This window comes from Dasypus novemcinctus, chromosome 15, assembly GCF_030445035.2.
Source record: "Dasypus novemcinctus isolate mDasNov1 chromosome 15, mDasNov1.1.hap2, whole genome shotgun sequence".
Taxonomy (NCBI): domain Eukaryota; kingdom Metazoa; phylum Chordata; class Mammalia; order Cingulata; family Dasypodidae; genus Dasypus; species Dasypus novemcinctus.
Genome location: NC_080687.1, coordinates 35,319,539 through 35,333,831, shown reverse-complemented (window position 1 = coordinate 35,333,831; position 14,293 = coordinate 35,319,539). Strand labels below are relative to the sequence as shown.

Genomic DNA, 14,293 nt, shown 5'->3' with positions numbered 1-14,293 from the left:
AAAAAGGATTAAAAGAGAAAATTTGCTATTAAAAAAACAAAAAATAAAAATAACTGATGCTTTAATGGTAAAAATAAATAAATAAATAAAAGTTATTAGCCCAAAGGCAGGCAGCTAGTAAACTGTGGAACTGGGATCTGAGCCGTGCTTTTATAATATCAGCCTGGTTGTATGGAAAGACGTTGATTGCACGAGGTTAAGAATGAGTGTAGAGAGGCTTTGCAACAATCCAAGTAAAAGATGATGGTGGCTCAGACCAAGGCCAGGACGAGGGTGAGACATGTGAGGTTCAGCCTCAGATGCAAAACTTAAAGGAGTGGGTGCCAAAAAAACGCAGCAATTACGCTAAATAACATTTCAATATAATATTTTTTAAGTTAAAATTATTGGAAAAAATCCCTTACAAGCAAAACATAGAAAATTTAAATAAGGACAGGATCAGTATTACTGATTTTTCCTTTTGCCTCAGCTAGGCACCTGCTGGGACCAGGATGGTGACAAGAGAAGCAGACTGCTACCATTGGAGGGAGACAGCCTAGGCCTTGCCACCAAACCATTGGAGGTGGACTGAGGGACAGGAAAGAGTTGAGCACGCCTCTCCTATTGGTATTGGATATAACACTACAACAATATTCTCCCATCAGATGTTCAACATCCACGTTACCTGTTGTGATGGTTAGGCTAATGTGTCAACTCGGCCAGGTAATTGTGCCGTTTTTTTGGTCAAGCAAGCACTGGGCTAATTGTAATACAAGGACATTTATGGACTTTAGTCATCAGTGAGTTTACTGCATGGATAGCTGATTACATCTATTATCACCCAGGAAGATTGCCCTCAGCAATAAGTGATGTTTTATCCAGTTAAATGCCTTAAAAGGGGAAGTGATTTCAGCATTCAGAGAGAATTTCCCAGCTCCTCTTTGGACAGCCAGCATCTCCCGGAATCTCATCAGAGACCTTCATTGGACTTTCCTAGAGGCCCTGGTTTGCAGCCTGCCCGAAGAACCAGGACTTGTGCATCTCCACAGTCACCTGAGAGACTCTTACAAAATCTCACACTATTGACAGATATCTCCTGTTGATTCTGTTCCCCTAGAGAACCCTGACTAATAATCTGTCATCTGGACTTCTCAAAAAATTCGCTCAAGTTTCAGGTCACGCTGGTTGAAAGGCCTTTTGCTTGTTTATACTGTCACTTCTTGGTTGGAACAGCACAATTTAGCATCCACTGGAGAGTTCTGGGAGATGTTTTCAGTTGTAAATTCAAAGAGAAGGATTAGATCTTAGTCACAATTGAAAAAGAAAAATGCAGAGTCCAAAGGAAAAGAAATGGCTGGAGTGGGATGAATGGGGAACCAGGCAGCAGGTGGAGGCCCTCAGTGGATCTGGTAATTGCAAGAGGAAGAGGGAGGGAAGCTCCAGCGGGGCAGGGTTCAGGGCACAGTTTTAACACGCTGGCATGCTCAGGACTGTGAGAGTTTTTCCTCTTCTATTTACAGGTATAGTTCCATAACGGAGTAGCACTTCCTGCATTTTCTTTGATGCATCCTACGTTAATTGTTAACCAAGGCTTGCACTGAGGCTCGCTGACAGTGTTACGCTGTATTTTAATATCAAAAACCACAAAACAAACCTAGAAAATCTGGCCTGTTCTAGCTGGGAAAAATCCTAGAAGCACAGGGAGAACTGGATTCCTAAGCAGAAACAGCGCTCAAAGCGCCATCCACTCGGATTGTCTCCTTTGACCCCCACGGAAGCAGAGAAGCATATTCGAGGTACTCAGCATATTTCGAGGTACTCAGTCGCGACGGTGACCTTGGGCTTCACTGCAGGAACCGGTCAGAAAAAACTCGGGACGCCCGGGGGGTGGGAAGATGTGAGGACTGGGCGTGGCGAGCCGGGGGCGTGGCGAGCCGGGGGCGTGGCGAGCCCGGCCCGGACAGACGTGGGCGTGGGGAGAAGAGAGGGAGGGGCGAACGAGGGCTGGGATGGGGCGGGCCGCGGGGCAAAGCGGAACCGGGATGGGCGGGGCGAGGCGAGAGAGGGGCGGGGCTTGCGCGAGGAAGATGGCGCTCGGTCTACTGAGGAGGGCGGCGCGTGGAGCTGCGGAGGCGCTGCCGAGGCTGTGAGTGCAGGTCCCCAGTCCCCCGCCGCCCGGCTCTGGCTTCCCAGGGTCGACACTCGCCCTCCGGCGCGCGGCGGGCGCAGCCGGGCGCGTCCTCGCCGGCCCGTCGTGAGACTCTCGGGCCAGCCGGGAGCACCGTGCGCTCCGCGCGGCCCGGGCCGGCCCTTCGCAGGTGTCACCCGGAGGGTCCTTGTTTGGACCCGGAAAATGGGTACACAGCGCCAGATTGAGTTACCCGGGCTCTGGCAGCCGAAACCGAACTACCCTGCGCCCGCATATGTAAAACATTGTCGTGCCGAAAAGCTTTTATAAAATGTGTTCTGGAGCACAGTCTCTGCGAGACGGACCCCAACTGGGGGAAATTCGCGTGATTAATTAGGATTAATTAGGATACACAGCGGTTCACAGACTTTTTGGTCCCAGGACCCATTTACTCACCCAAAATTGAAGACCTCAGAAAGGGATTTGTTCAATATGTATCTCTCTATATGTGCTATTAGACATTAAAAGAAATTTTAAAAATTTTATTCATATAAAAATATCCCATTAAATTTTGATACACATGACATTTTAAGTGAAAAATAACTGTTTTCCAAAACAAAAAATATCATTTGTGAGAAGAGTGGCTTAGTTTTACATTTTTGAAAATCTATTTGGCTTAATAGAACAGCTGAATTCTCTTGTCAACGGTTTGGTGGAAGTATACAAAGAAATGTAGGGGGGACAGGAAGGACCTCGCACACCCTCCTAAAGGACTTTAGGGACCCCCAGGTGCCTCGGACCACACTTGTGAAAAGCGCTGGTCCGGCACCTGCCCATTTGCCAGCTACATTCATATATATATTATCTCATTTGATTTTCCCGACCATCTATGAAGAAGTGGGGTGACTTGTTTATAAAGATGAGGAAACTGAAGCTTAGAAAGATGAAGTGACTCTCAAAGCCCTAGGACCAATAAGTGGCAGAGTTGGGTTTAGAACCCAAGGCTACTTCTCCTCTTGATCTTTTTACATTAGCTTGCTCTGTGCTTACTGACTCAACTGTGCCCTGTGCCAGGACTCACCTGCTCTTACGCTGCCCATCTTTCAAGTCCAGCACCTAGCAGTAGGGATACCCCCGCTCCCCCACCCCTCCCAGAGCCAGAGTTGCAGCCTGACCAAATATTTACTCAGATCCTTCCAGATGGTTGCTTTTCTGACCTGTGAAGGACTCAGCCTCTGTGGCTTGTTTCAACAAGAGTCCCGTGACTACATGCATTCCCCCACTTCTGATGCACTTGGGGCTCAGCTCACAGTGCTCTTCATCTGCCTTAACACTTAAGGCTTAATACTTAACACTGCTTCATTCTCAGCACACCTGCACGATCCACCAAGGCCATGGGCATTGCACTTTCATCCACTGGGCTTCAGGGAGCCTACACCTGGGTTTAAATCAGTATCCGTTGACATGCCTTAAGAGCACGCCAGGATGGGAGCAATAAAGTAGCTGAACATTAACTTTTTAAAAAGTCTGCTTAGAGATGGCTTAATTTCTGCCTCAGTTGATTGATGTTTCTCTGGCTTCAGGCCATTGGGTCTGCTTCTGGTAGCTTTTTCCTTGTTTGTAGAGTATTATTGCCATCGCTGATTCAAGGCAGGAACCATTCCTGAGCCCTCTGGCCAACCTTCTAACATTTGTTCCAGTTGCAGTGCTGTCCCTACTGCTTCCCTGCCTGTCTTGTCCTTGAGATCCTCTTTTCTGTGACCTCCGTAGGGAAGGGCAGCCCCTCAGACTGTGGGTGTCTGGAGCCAGAACTTTTCCTTACCACTGCAATTGCTGCTGTCACCCAGCAGGCACCCACACACAGGTCCTTTGGTACCATGCTCACTCTTTGGTGGAGAAATTGATTTAGAAATGTGTAGACAACCCCCAGACAACTCACCTGGCCTCCTTGCTGTTTCTCAGACCATCCAAACCCACTCCCACCCTGGGTTCTTTGCATGACTGTTTCCTGTGCCTGGTACTTCTTCCCAGATATCCTCAGGGCTCTTTTGAGTCTTTGTTCAAGTGTCTCTTTTTCAGTAACTTCCCTGATTCCCTTTTTAAATTGCAACACCCCACTTCCCCAATATCACCAACATTCCTTATTCCTCTTTATTTTATTTTTCTCCTTAGCACTTATTACCATCTATTTTGTATATTTTATTTGTTATCTGCAATACCACAAGGCCCAGATTTTTGTCTATTTTGTTCACTGTTGGATCCCCAGTGCCTAAAAAGTGCCTTGCACAGAGAAAGCACTTAATAAATAATTTACAAATGAATGAAATTCCACTACTATATATTTTTTTTAAGATTTATTTTTTTATATTTATTTCTTCCCCCCCCCCCCAGTTGTCTGCTCTCTGTATCCATTTGCTGTGTGTTCTTCTGTGACTGCCTCTATCATTATCAGCGGCACCGGGAATCTGTGTTTCTTTTTGTTGCGTCATCTTCTTGTGTCAGCTCTCCATGTGTGCGGCACCACTCCTGGGAAAGCTGCACCTTCTTTTGCACTGGGCGGCTCTCCCTACGGGGTGCACTCCTTGCGCATGGGACACCCCTTGCGTAGCATGGCACTCCCTGCACGCATCAGCACTGCACCTGGGCCAGCTCCACACGGGTCAAGGAGGCCCGGGGTTTGAACCACAGACCTCCCATGTGGTAGGCAGATGTCCTATCCATTGGGCCAAGTCTGTTTCCCTCTACTGCTATATTCTAAACCCTCCTGTTTACCTCATACTCTTTCGTTCTATACACTTTTCCCTTAGATCACTCTCCTTTGAATCCAACAGTAAGTATTTATTGGAGGCAAAGTCCTACAGAAAACATCACAACATCTTTGTGGTTAGGCTTTTTTTTTTAGACTTCTTTATTTTTTTTTAAATTTATTTCTCCCCCAGTTGTCTGCTCTGTGTGTTCATTCACTGTGTGTTCTCCTGTGTCTGAATGTTTTCTTGTCAGCAGCACCGGAAAAATGCATCTCTTTTGTTGCGTCATCTTGCTGTGCCAGCTCTCTGTGTGCGGCACCACTCCTGGGTAGGCTGCACTTTTTTCGCGTGGGGCGGCTCCCCTTACGGGCCGTAATCCTTGTGCATGGGGCTCCCCTACACGGGGGATACCCCAGCATAACAGAGCACTCCTTGTGCACATCAGCACTGCGCAAGGCTCACCACACTGGTCAGGAGGCCCTGGATTTGAACCCTGAACCTCCCATGTGGTAGGTGGACACTCTATCAGTTGAGCCAAATCCACTTCCCTGTGGTTAGGCTTTTTATAGTAAGGGATATTGGTCCACATGGCCTTGAAAATTGAGCAAGCAAGCATTCCTTTTTGCTGATTCACAATTTAATTAGTCATTTCCCTAATGAGCTTGGTCTTTTTGACTAAATGGTGGAGAGTGATATCCAACCTGTGGCAGCTATATTGCATTTATATGTCTGTGTGACGTGCAGTACTACAGTGATAAAAAATCTCCGCTTGGTAGACTTATTAGAGAATGAGTGAATACATTTGCATTATGGAGCAGATTGCTTCTAGATAAATTCTCCTGATCATTTCCTAAGGTAACTGGGGGAAACACAAGAATGTTGGCATATTAAAAGATTCAAAGCAAGAAGTAAAATTATAAAGTTGAGTTTTGAGATGCAGCCATTTATAGACACAAACTAACCACATAGTACATTTCTCAGTTACTGTATGCTTCTCAGTAAAGTGGAGAGATTACCAGTTCTTAGAATTTTAATGAGCGCTTATGTGAAGGAGTCTTGACCATCACATATATTCTTTCCGGTTGCCTTTAAGATATAATTAACATACAGTCATACCTATCCATTTTCAGAGCATAGTTCCATGAGTTTTGACAAACGCATAGTTATGTAATGAGCATCACAATCATGCTGTAAAATGTTTCCCTCGCCCCAAAAAGTTCCTTCATAAGGGTAACTTTGCAGTTAGCCCTTCCCCCTGTCCCCAGGGGGACAGTGTGCTGGTGTTTAACAACTGACTCTCTTGGGGCTGGGTGAGAGGGTAGACCTTATCTGAGTGTTGGCTGAATGGTGTACATGCTCCCACCATGATCACTTGACTGTTGGTGACTCATGCAATGAACAGTATGCACAGGAGCCAGCCCACCACTGTCTCTCTAGTTCCTGGTGAGCACTAGTTTCACCTTTTCTAGGATTCCTTATAAATAGGATGATTAGTATATAGTTCCTGTGTGTCTGGCTTCTTTCGGTTAGCATAATGGTTTTGCAATTCACCCATATTGCCTGAATCAGTATTTTGTTCCTTTTCAATTGCTGAGAATCATTCCTTTTATGGACATATGACCAGTTGTTTATCCATTTACCCGCTGGTGGGTGTTTGATTTGTTTCCAGATTTTAGCTATTATGAATAAAGCTATGAACATTCAGATATGGTTTCTTTTATTGGGTAAATGTCTAGGAGTGGAATTGCTGGGTCACATGATAACTATATGTTTAACTTTATGAGAAAGTGTCAAACTGTTTTCCAAAGTGAGTATACCATTTTGCATTTCCTCCAGCAGTGTATGAGAGTTCCATTTCCTCTTCATCCTTGTCAGCACTTGGTATGGTCCATCTTTAATTTGACCTGTACTGATGGGTGTGTAGTGGTATCTTATTGCTGTCTTATTTGCATTTCCCTGATGCAATGATATGGAACATCTTTTCATGTCCTTATTTGCCATCAATATATCTTCTCTGGTGAAGTGTCTGTTCAAATATTTTTCTACCCCCTCTTTTTAAAAATTGAGTTGTTTATCTTTTTATTGTTGAGTTCTAAGAGTTCTTATATATTCTAGATAAAAGTCCTTTGTCATATATATGTTTTGCAAATATTTTCTCACAGTATCTGGCTTGCCTTTTCATTATCTAAGCAGTGTCCTTTAAGAAAAACTTTTCGAGATTATTTTAGACTTACAGACTAGTTTCAAAAATAGTACGGAGAATTCCCATATGCCCTTTAGACAGTTTTCCCTTTTGTTAGGCTCTTACATAACCATAGAACATTTCTCGCAACTAGGAAATTAAGCTTGGTACAATACCGGTAACTAGAAGTACTGAACTTACGTGGATTTCACCATTTCTCAACCAAGTTCTTTTTTTTTTTTTTTTGTTCCATGATGCAGTCCAGAATCTCACATTACATTTGTGTTTTTGTTTCTGTTTTTTCATTTTAAAAACGATTTATTGAAGTATATTATTCATATATGGACATACATAAACAATATATAGTACAAGTTGTAAACTTAAAAAACAAATGTGCATAACATCACACAGGGCTCCCATACATCACTCCATCACAAATACCTTGCATTGTCATGAAACATTTGTTAACAAATTATGAAAGAGTATTGTCAAAGTATTACTACTAACTATACTTCGTATCTTTCATTTGGTGTATTACCCCCCCCCCCAACCAACCCTATTATTTTTTTTGTTCATAAACCATTTAATTTAACCAAAGTGTACAATCAATGGCATTGGGTATAATCACCAAATTGTACATTCATCACTTCAATCAATATTGAACATTTTCTTTACTAAAACAGAAAAAGCAAAAAAACACAACAAACCACTATCATGCCCATATGTTAGTGCTACTAATTACAAATCCTATAATGTGCTTTCCCCATTTCTATTTCTAAACATTTACGAACAACTTTTTACCAATTCTGCACAGATTATACCTCAGCTTTTTATTCTCTAACCACATTCTTTACTTTGGTGACTTATATTCTAGCTATTAACTCCACGAGTTTGCTCATTATTTTTAGTTCATAATAGTGAAATCATATAATATTTGTTCTTTTGTGCCCGACTTGCTTCTCTCAACATAATGTCCTCCAGGTTCATCTGCATTGTCATATGCTTCACGACTTCATTTCTTCTTACAGTTGAATAATATTCCATCGTGTGTATACACCAGTTTGTTCATTTATCAATTGTTAGACAGCTGGGCTGTTTCCATCTTTGACAATTGTGAGTAATGTCGCCTTGAACATTGGTGTGCAGATATGTTTGTGTCACTGCTCTCAGTCCTTCTGGATATATACCTAGTAGTGGTATTGCCGGGTTACATGGTAGATCTGTATCTAACTTCCTTAGCAATCGCTAGACTTCCACAGTGGCTGTGCCATTCTGCATTCCCACCAACAGTGAATAAGTGTTCCTATCTCTCCACACTCTCTCCAGCACTTGTAGTTTTCTGTGTTTTTAATAGTGGCAATTCTGATAGGTGTGAAATGATACCTCATTTTAGCTTTGATGTGTATTTCCCTAATAACCAGTGATGTTGAACATGTTTTCACTTGTTATTTTATTGTGTTTTTTTTTTTTTGCTGTTTGTATTTCTTCTTCTTTTTTTTTTTAAAGGCAATGGTTGGGCTTGTATTTTATTTATTTGTTTTTTATTTATTTCTCCCCCTCCCCCGCCCCCCAGCTCTCTGCTGTCTGTGCCCATTCAGTGTGTTCCTCTGTGTATGCTCGCATTCCCACCAGCAGCACTGGAAATCTCTGTCTCCCCTGTTGTGCCATCTTGCTGCATCAGCTCTCCACATATATGGCACCACCCCTGGGCAGGCTGCACCCCCTACGCTGGGCGGCTCTCCTTACGGAGTGCGTACTCCCTGCACGTGGGGCTCCCCCATGCAGGGGACACCCCTGTGTGGCACAGCACTCCCTGTGCGCATCAATGCTGTGCATGGGCCAGCTCATCACACGAGTCAGGAGGCCCTGGGTTTGAACCCTGGACCTCCCACATGGTAGGTGGACACCCTCTCCATTGAGCCAAATCTGCTTCGCTATATTTCTTCTTTAGAAAAATGTCTATTTGGGTCTTTTGTCCATTTTTCAATTGGGTCATCTGTCTTTTTATTTTTTAGTTGTCTCTTTACACATCATGGATATTAGACCCTTGTTTGATGTGTGACTTCCAAATATTTTCTCCCTTTTTACTCTCCACAAAGTCTTTTGAGGTGCAGAAGTGTTTAATTTCGAGGAGGTCCAATTTATCTATTTTTTCTTTTGTTGCTTGTGCTTTGGGTATAAGATTTAAGAGAATCCCACCTACTACAAGGTCTTGTAGATGTTTTCTGTGTTATCTTCTAGGGATTTTATGGTCTTGGCTTTTATGTTTAGGTCTTTAATCAATTTTTAGTTGATTCTTACATAGGGAGTGAGATAGGGGTCCTCTTTCATTCATTTGATTATGGATATTCAGTTCTCCCTCTCACTGAAGAGACTGTTCTATGCCAGACAGTACATTTGTTTGTTATGTCTCCTTAGTCTCCTCCAATGTGTGTGCTCCTCACTCTTTCCTTCTCTCTCGTGTCCTTGATACTTTCGAAGAATATCAGTTAGTTACTTTGCAGAATGCCCCTTAATTTGGGTTTGTCTGATGTTTTCTCAGGATTAGGTTGAGATCATGTTTTCTTGGGAAGAAGCTCACACAGGCGATATGCCCTTTTTAGTGCTTCATGTCAGAGGATCCATTATGTTGATATGTATTGGTCATGTTAAACTTGGTTACTCTGCTAAGATAGTGTCTGCTAGGATTCTTCACTGCTAACTTACTATTTTAACCTTTGTATTGCCAAATGGTTGGAAGAGATGCTTTGAGACTAAGACTATGCAAGTATCCTATTTCTGCATTGTCATATGTTTCACGACTTCATTTCTTCTTACTGTTGAATAATATTCCATCACCCACTAATTTCTCATCTTAAAGTTTCACCCACTAATTTATCATCCATCCATGGCTCTTGCCTGCAGCAGTTATTACTGTTATGCTCTAATGGTGATTTTATAATTCCCTCATTTCTCCTACATTTATTAATTGGAATTCTAAAGAGTTTTTTTAAATTTTCCTCCACTTATTTTTTACTTATTTATGTCAATATGGACTCATGGATATTTATTTTTTTTATTTGGTTTACAACTCAATACTGTCTTTTTTTTTCTTTTTAAAATTGCTGTATGATTCAAAACCATAAAATTCACCCTTTAAAAGTATACAGTTCAGTAGTTTTTAGTGTATTCACTCTGTCGTGAACATCACCACTATTTAATTCTAGAATATTTTCATCATTCCAAAAAGAAACATTGTACCCATTAGCAGTCATTCCCCAACCTCCTTTCCCTTCAGCCTCTGAGAACCACTGATTTACTTTCTTTTTCTATGGATTTGCATATAATTTTGTTGCTCAAATTTTTCCAGCTTTGGCCATTGGTGCTCTTTCAGATTGGTTTCGGTGCCCTTTCAATAGGTCCCACCTTGGTTCCCCCTCCTCCCCTTTTTTTAGCACTACCCTGCTTTCTGGCACCACAGGATGCTTTAGACTCATCTTTTATTTTCCCTGCTTCAGCTTGGAATCAAACAGTTCTCCAAGGAATCCTGGTTCCTTTTAGTGGAAAATGGTATTTAGAAATCAAGATCTGGGTGCCCTCATTATCTACAATTAATTTACTTTTTTATGCAACCCTAGTACGCAATGTAGTTTCAGAATTCTTAACCCATACTCCTAAGAGACACAAATTGACCAACTAGTATACAGTATTTATATACAGTTCTTTTTATCTTTAGTCTGACTACAGTCAAAACTCTGTTTTTTAGAGTACTTTGTTCAACTCCTCTCTCCCCTTCCCTTTCAGTGTGTGTATGTGATTCATTTCTAATGGACTTAGAGTCATTCTCACAGTCTGCAGTATATCTTCCCACATACACATCATGGTTGATTTTTTAAAAATGTACATACAATAAAATAGAGTTTTCTGTAGTGTACAGTACTGTGGTTTTTAGCAAATGGCATAGAGTTGTGCATCTACCACCAGAGTTTCATATACAACAGTTCTCTCACCCTGAAAGCTCCCCCATGCTACTCTTTGACAGATAGCCCTCCTTTACCCAAAGCCTGGCCACCACTGAAAAGCTTTCCTCCCTATAGTTTTACCTTTTCCGGATTGTCATATAAAAATGGAATCATGTAATATGTAGCCTTTGTTTCTGGCTTCTTTTGCTGGCAAAGTGTATATAAGATTCATACATATTGTTGCTTGGTTGGTCTTTTAATTACTGAGTAATATTCCATGGTATATACTTACTTTAGTGTGCTTACTTATTTAATGATTTTCAGTTTTTGGCAGTTATGAATAAAACTTCCATAAAGTTCCATGTAAAGATATTTGTGTGCATGTGTTTTAATTTCTCTTTGGTAGCTACCTTAGGAATGGGACTTCTGGGTCATATGGTGGTTAACATGTATTTTGAGGGGTAATGTTTTAATTTTTATGAAGTCCAAATCATTGTTTGTTTTCTTTTGTAATTCATGCTTTTTGTGTCCTATTTCAGAAATCTTTGTCTAACCCAAGGTCACTAAAATTTTCTCTGTGTTTTTCTAGAAGTGCATTTTTAGCTCTTACATTCAAGTCTGATTTATATGAGTGATTTAGATCTTTGATTCATATAGATACCATTTTTGTATATGTTGTGAGTTGTCAAGATTCCTGTTTGTTTCTTTATATGGCTATTCAGTTGTTCCAGAGTCCTTTGAAAAGCTATCCTTTCTATACTTTTGTGAAAAATGAATTGTCCATATATGTATGTGTCTCCTTTTAGATTCTCTGTTCTGTTCCATTGATCTACTTGTCTATATTTATGACAGTATCACACAGACTTGATTACTATTGCTTTGTAGTAAGGCTTAAAATACGACATATTCTTGGTTCTTTTTCAAAGAAGATTGTTTGTATTTCCATATAAAATTTAGAGTCGGCATATTTATTTCTACAAAAAAACCTGTGAAGATTTTGAATAGGCCTGCGTTTAATCTATACATCAGTTTGGAAAGAAATGATTGGTAGAATTCATCTGTGAAGCCATGTGATTCTGGACTTTTCATTTTGGGGAGATTTTTTTTTTTAAGGTTTATTTTATTTATTTCCCTCCCCTTCTGCCCATTGTCTGCTCTCTGTGTCTATTTGCTGTGTGTTCTTCTGTGTTCGCTTGCATTCTTGTCATGCAGCACCAGGAAACTGTGTCGCTTTTTGTTGTTGTTGTTGCATCATCTTGCAGTGTCAGCTCTGTGTATGTGTGTGTGGCACCACTTCTGGGCGGGCTGCGCTTTTTTTGCACAGGGCAGCTCTCCTTGTGTGGCGCACTCCTTGCACGTGGGGCACCCCTACACGGGAGACACCCCTGTGTATCACGGCACTCTGTGCGCAGCAGCACTGCACGTGGGCCAGCTCCACATGGGTCAAGAGGCCCTGGGTATCGAATCCTGGACCCTCCATATGGTAGGCGGACGCTCTATCAGTTGAGCCACAACCGCTTCCCTTGGGGAGGTTTTTGATGACTGAATATCTTTACTTGTGATTGGTTTGTTGACGCCCTCTGTTTCTTCTGGGGTCAGTGTGGTTTGTTTGTATGATTTCAGAATATTTCCATTTCATCAACTAGTCTAGTTTATTGTCATATGGTTGTTCATAGTATCTTCCTATGATCTCTTTTATTTCTCTTAGGTCAGTGATAATGTCACCTTCTCATTTCTGATTTTATTTATTTGCTTCTTCTCTCTTTTTTTTCTTTGTTAATCTAGCTAAGGGTCTACCTAGTTTGTTGAACATCTTGAAGAATCAACTTTTAGTTCTGTTGATTTTCTCTTTTGTTTTTTTATTTTCCATTTCATTTATTTCTCCTCTAATTTTTATTATTTCTTTCCTTCTGCTTGCTTTGGAATTGGTTTGCTGGTCTTTTTCTAGTTCCTCCAGCTGTGAAGTTAGGTCTTTAATTTTAGCTCTTCTTTTTTTAAATATAAGCATTGTGGGCTATAAATTTCCCTCTTAGTGCTGTCTTTGCTGTATCCAATAAGTTTTGATGTGTTGTGTTCTCATTTTCATTTGTGTGGAGATATTTACTGATATCTCTTGCAATTTCTTCTTTGACTGTTTGATTATTTAAGAATGTATTGTTTAATTTCCATTTATTTGTGAATTTTCCCTTTTTCTTCCTGTTATTAATTTCCAACTTTATTACATTATGATAAGAAAATGTGTTTTGTATAATTTTAATGTTTTAGAATTTATTGAGATCTGACTAATGTCCTAGCATGTTACCTATCCTGGGGAAGGATTCACGACCACTTGAAAAAATGTATATCCTGCTATTTTTTGGTATAATGCTCTATAAATGTTCTATTAGGTCTAGTTCGTTTATCAAATTATTCAAGCTCTCAGTTTCCTTATTTATCTCCTGCCCAGATATTCTATCTAATCTGAGAGTGGAGTACTGAAGTCTCCAACTATTATTGTAGAGATGTCTGTTTCTCCTTCAGTTTTGCCAGTGTGTGTCTTAAGTATTTTGGGGCACCTGTATTAGGTACATAAATACTTACTGTTATTATTTCTTTTCGGTGAATTGTCCCTTTTATTAATATAGTAACCTTCTTCATTTCTTATAACAGTTTTGCATTTAAAATTTTTTAATCTGATTTTAGTATTGCTACTCCTTTTTTTTTTAAAAGATTTATTTCATTTATCTCCTCCCCCCCACCCCCCTCCCCGCCATTGTCTGCTCTCTGTGTCATTTGCTGTATGTTCTTCTGTGTCTGCTTGGATTCTCATTAGGCAGCTCCAGAAACCCATCCTCGGACCTTCCGGAGTGGGAGAGAAGTGATCACCACCTCAGCTCTCTGTTCTGCTACGTTTCCTTATTTTCTCTCCTGTGTCTCTTGTTGCATCATCTTGCTGTGCCAGCTCTCTGTGTTGGCTGGCACTCCTGTGCGGGGCGGCTTTCCCTGCGTGGGGTGACATTCCCATGTGGGCTGGCACTCCACATGGGCCAGCTTACCTCATGGGACAGCTTTCCCTCACCAGGAGGCCCTGGACATCAAACCCTGGACCTCCTATATGGTAGACGGGAGCCCAATTGGTTGAGCCCCATTCTCCCCTCCCTTTTTTTTTTAATCACTATTTGTGTGGAATATCTTTTTCCACCCTTTCACTTTCATCCTGATTGTGTCCTTATGTCTAAGATGAGTCTCTTGTAGACAACAAATGGATGGCCCATGCTTTTTTATCTGTTCATATCAGTCTAATTGGGGATTTCAATCTATTAACATTCAGTGTTAA

At 41.2% G+C, this 14,293-nt stretch overlaps 1 protein-coding gene across 3 annotated transcripts in view; it reads left to right on the top strand.

Annotated features, from left to right (window-relative positions):
- Window positions 1-2,040: 2,040 nt before the first annotated feature.
- The window catches only part of CLYBL (citramalyl-CoA lyase), a 267,593-nt gene continuing 255,340 nt past the window's right edge, over window positions 2,041-14,293 (top strand). For all 3 annotated transcript variants that reach the window (XR_188188.4, XM_004458414.4, XM_012525124.4), the window contains exon 1: window positions 2,041-2,125. Coding sequence is in view for 2 of the 3 variants with exons in the window: in XM_004458414.4 (XP_004458471.1) it covers window positions 2,067-2,125 (59 nt within the window). In the remaining variant the exon portion in view is untranslated. The remainder of the gene's footprint in view (window positions 2,126-14,293) is intronic.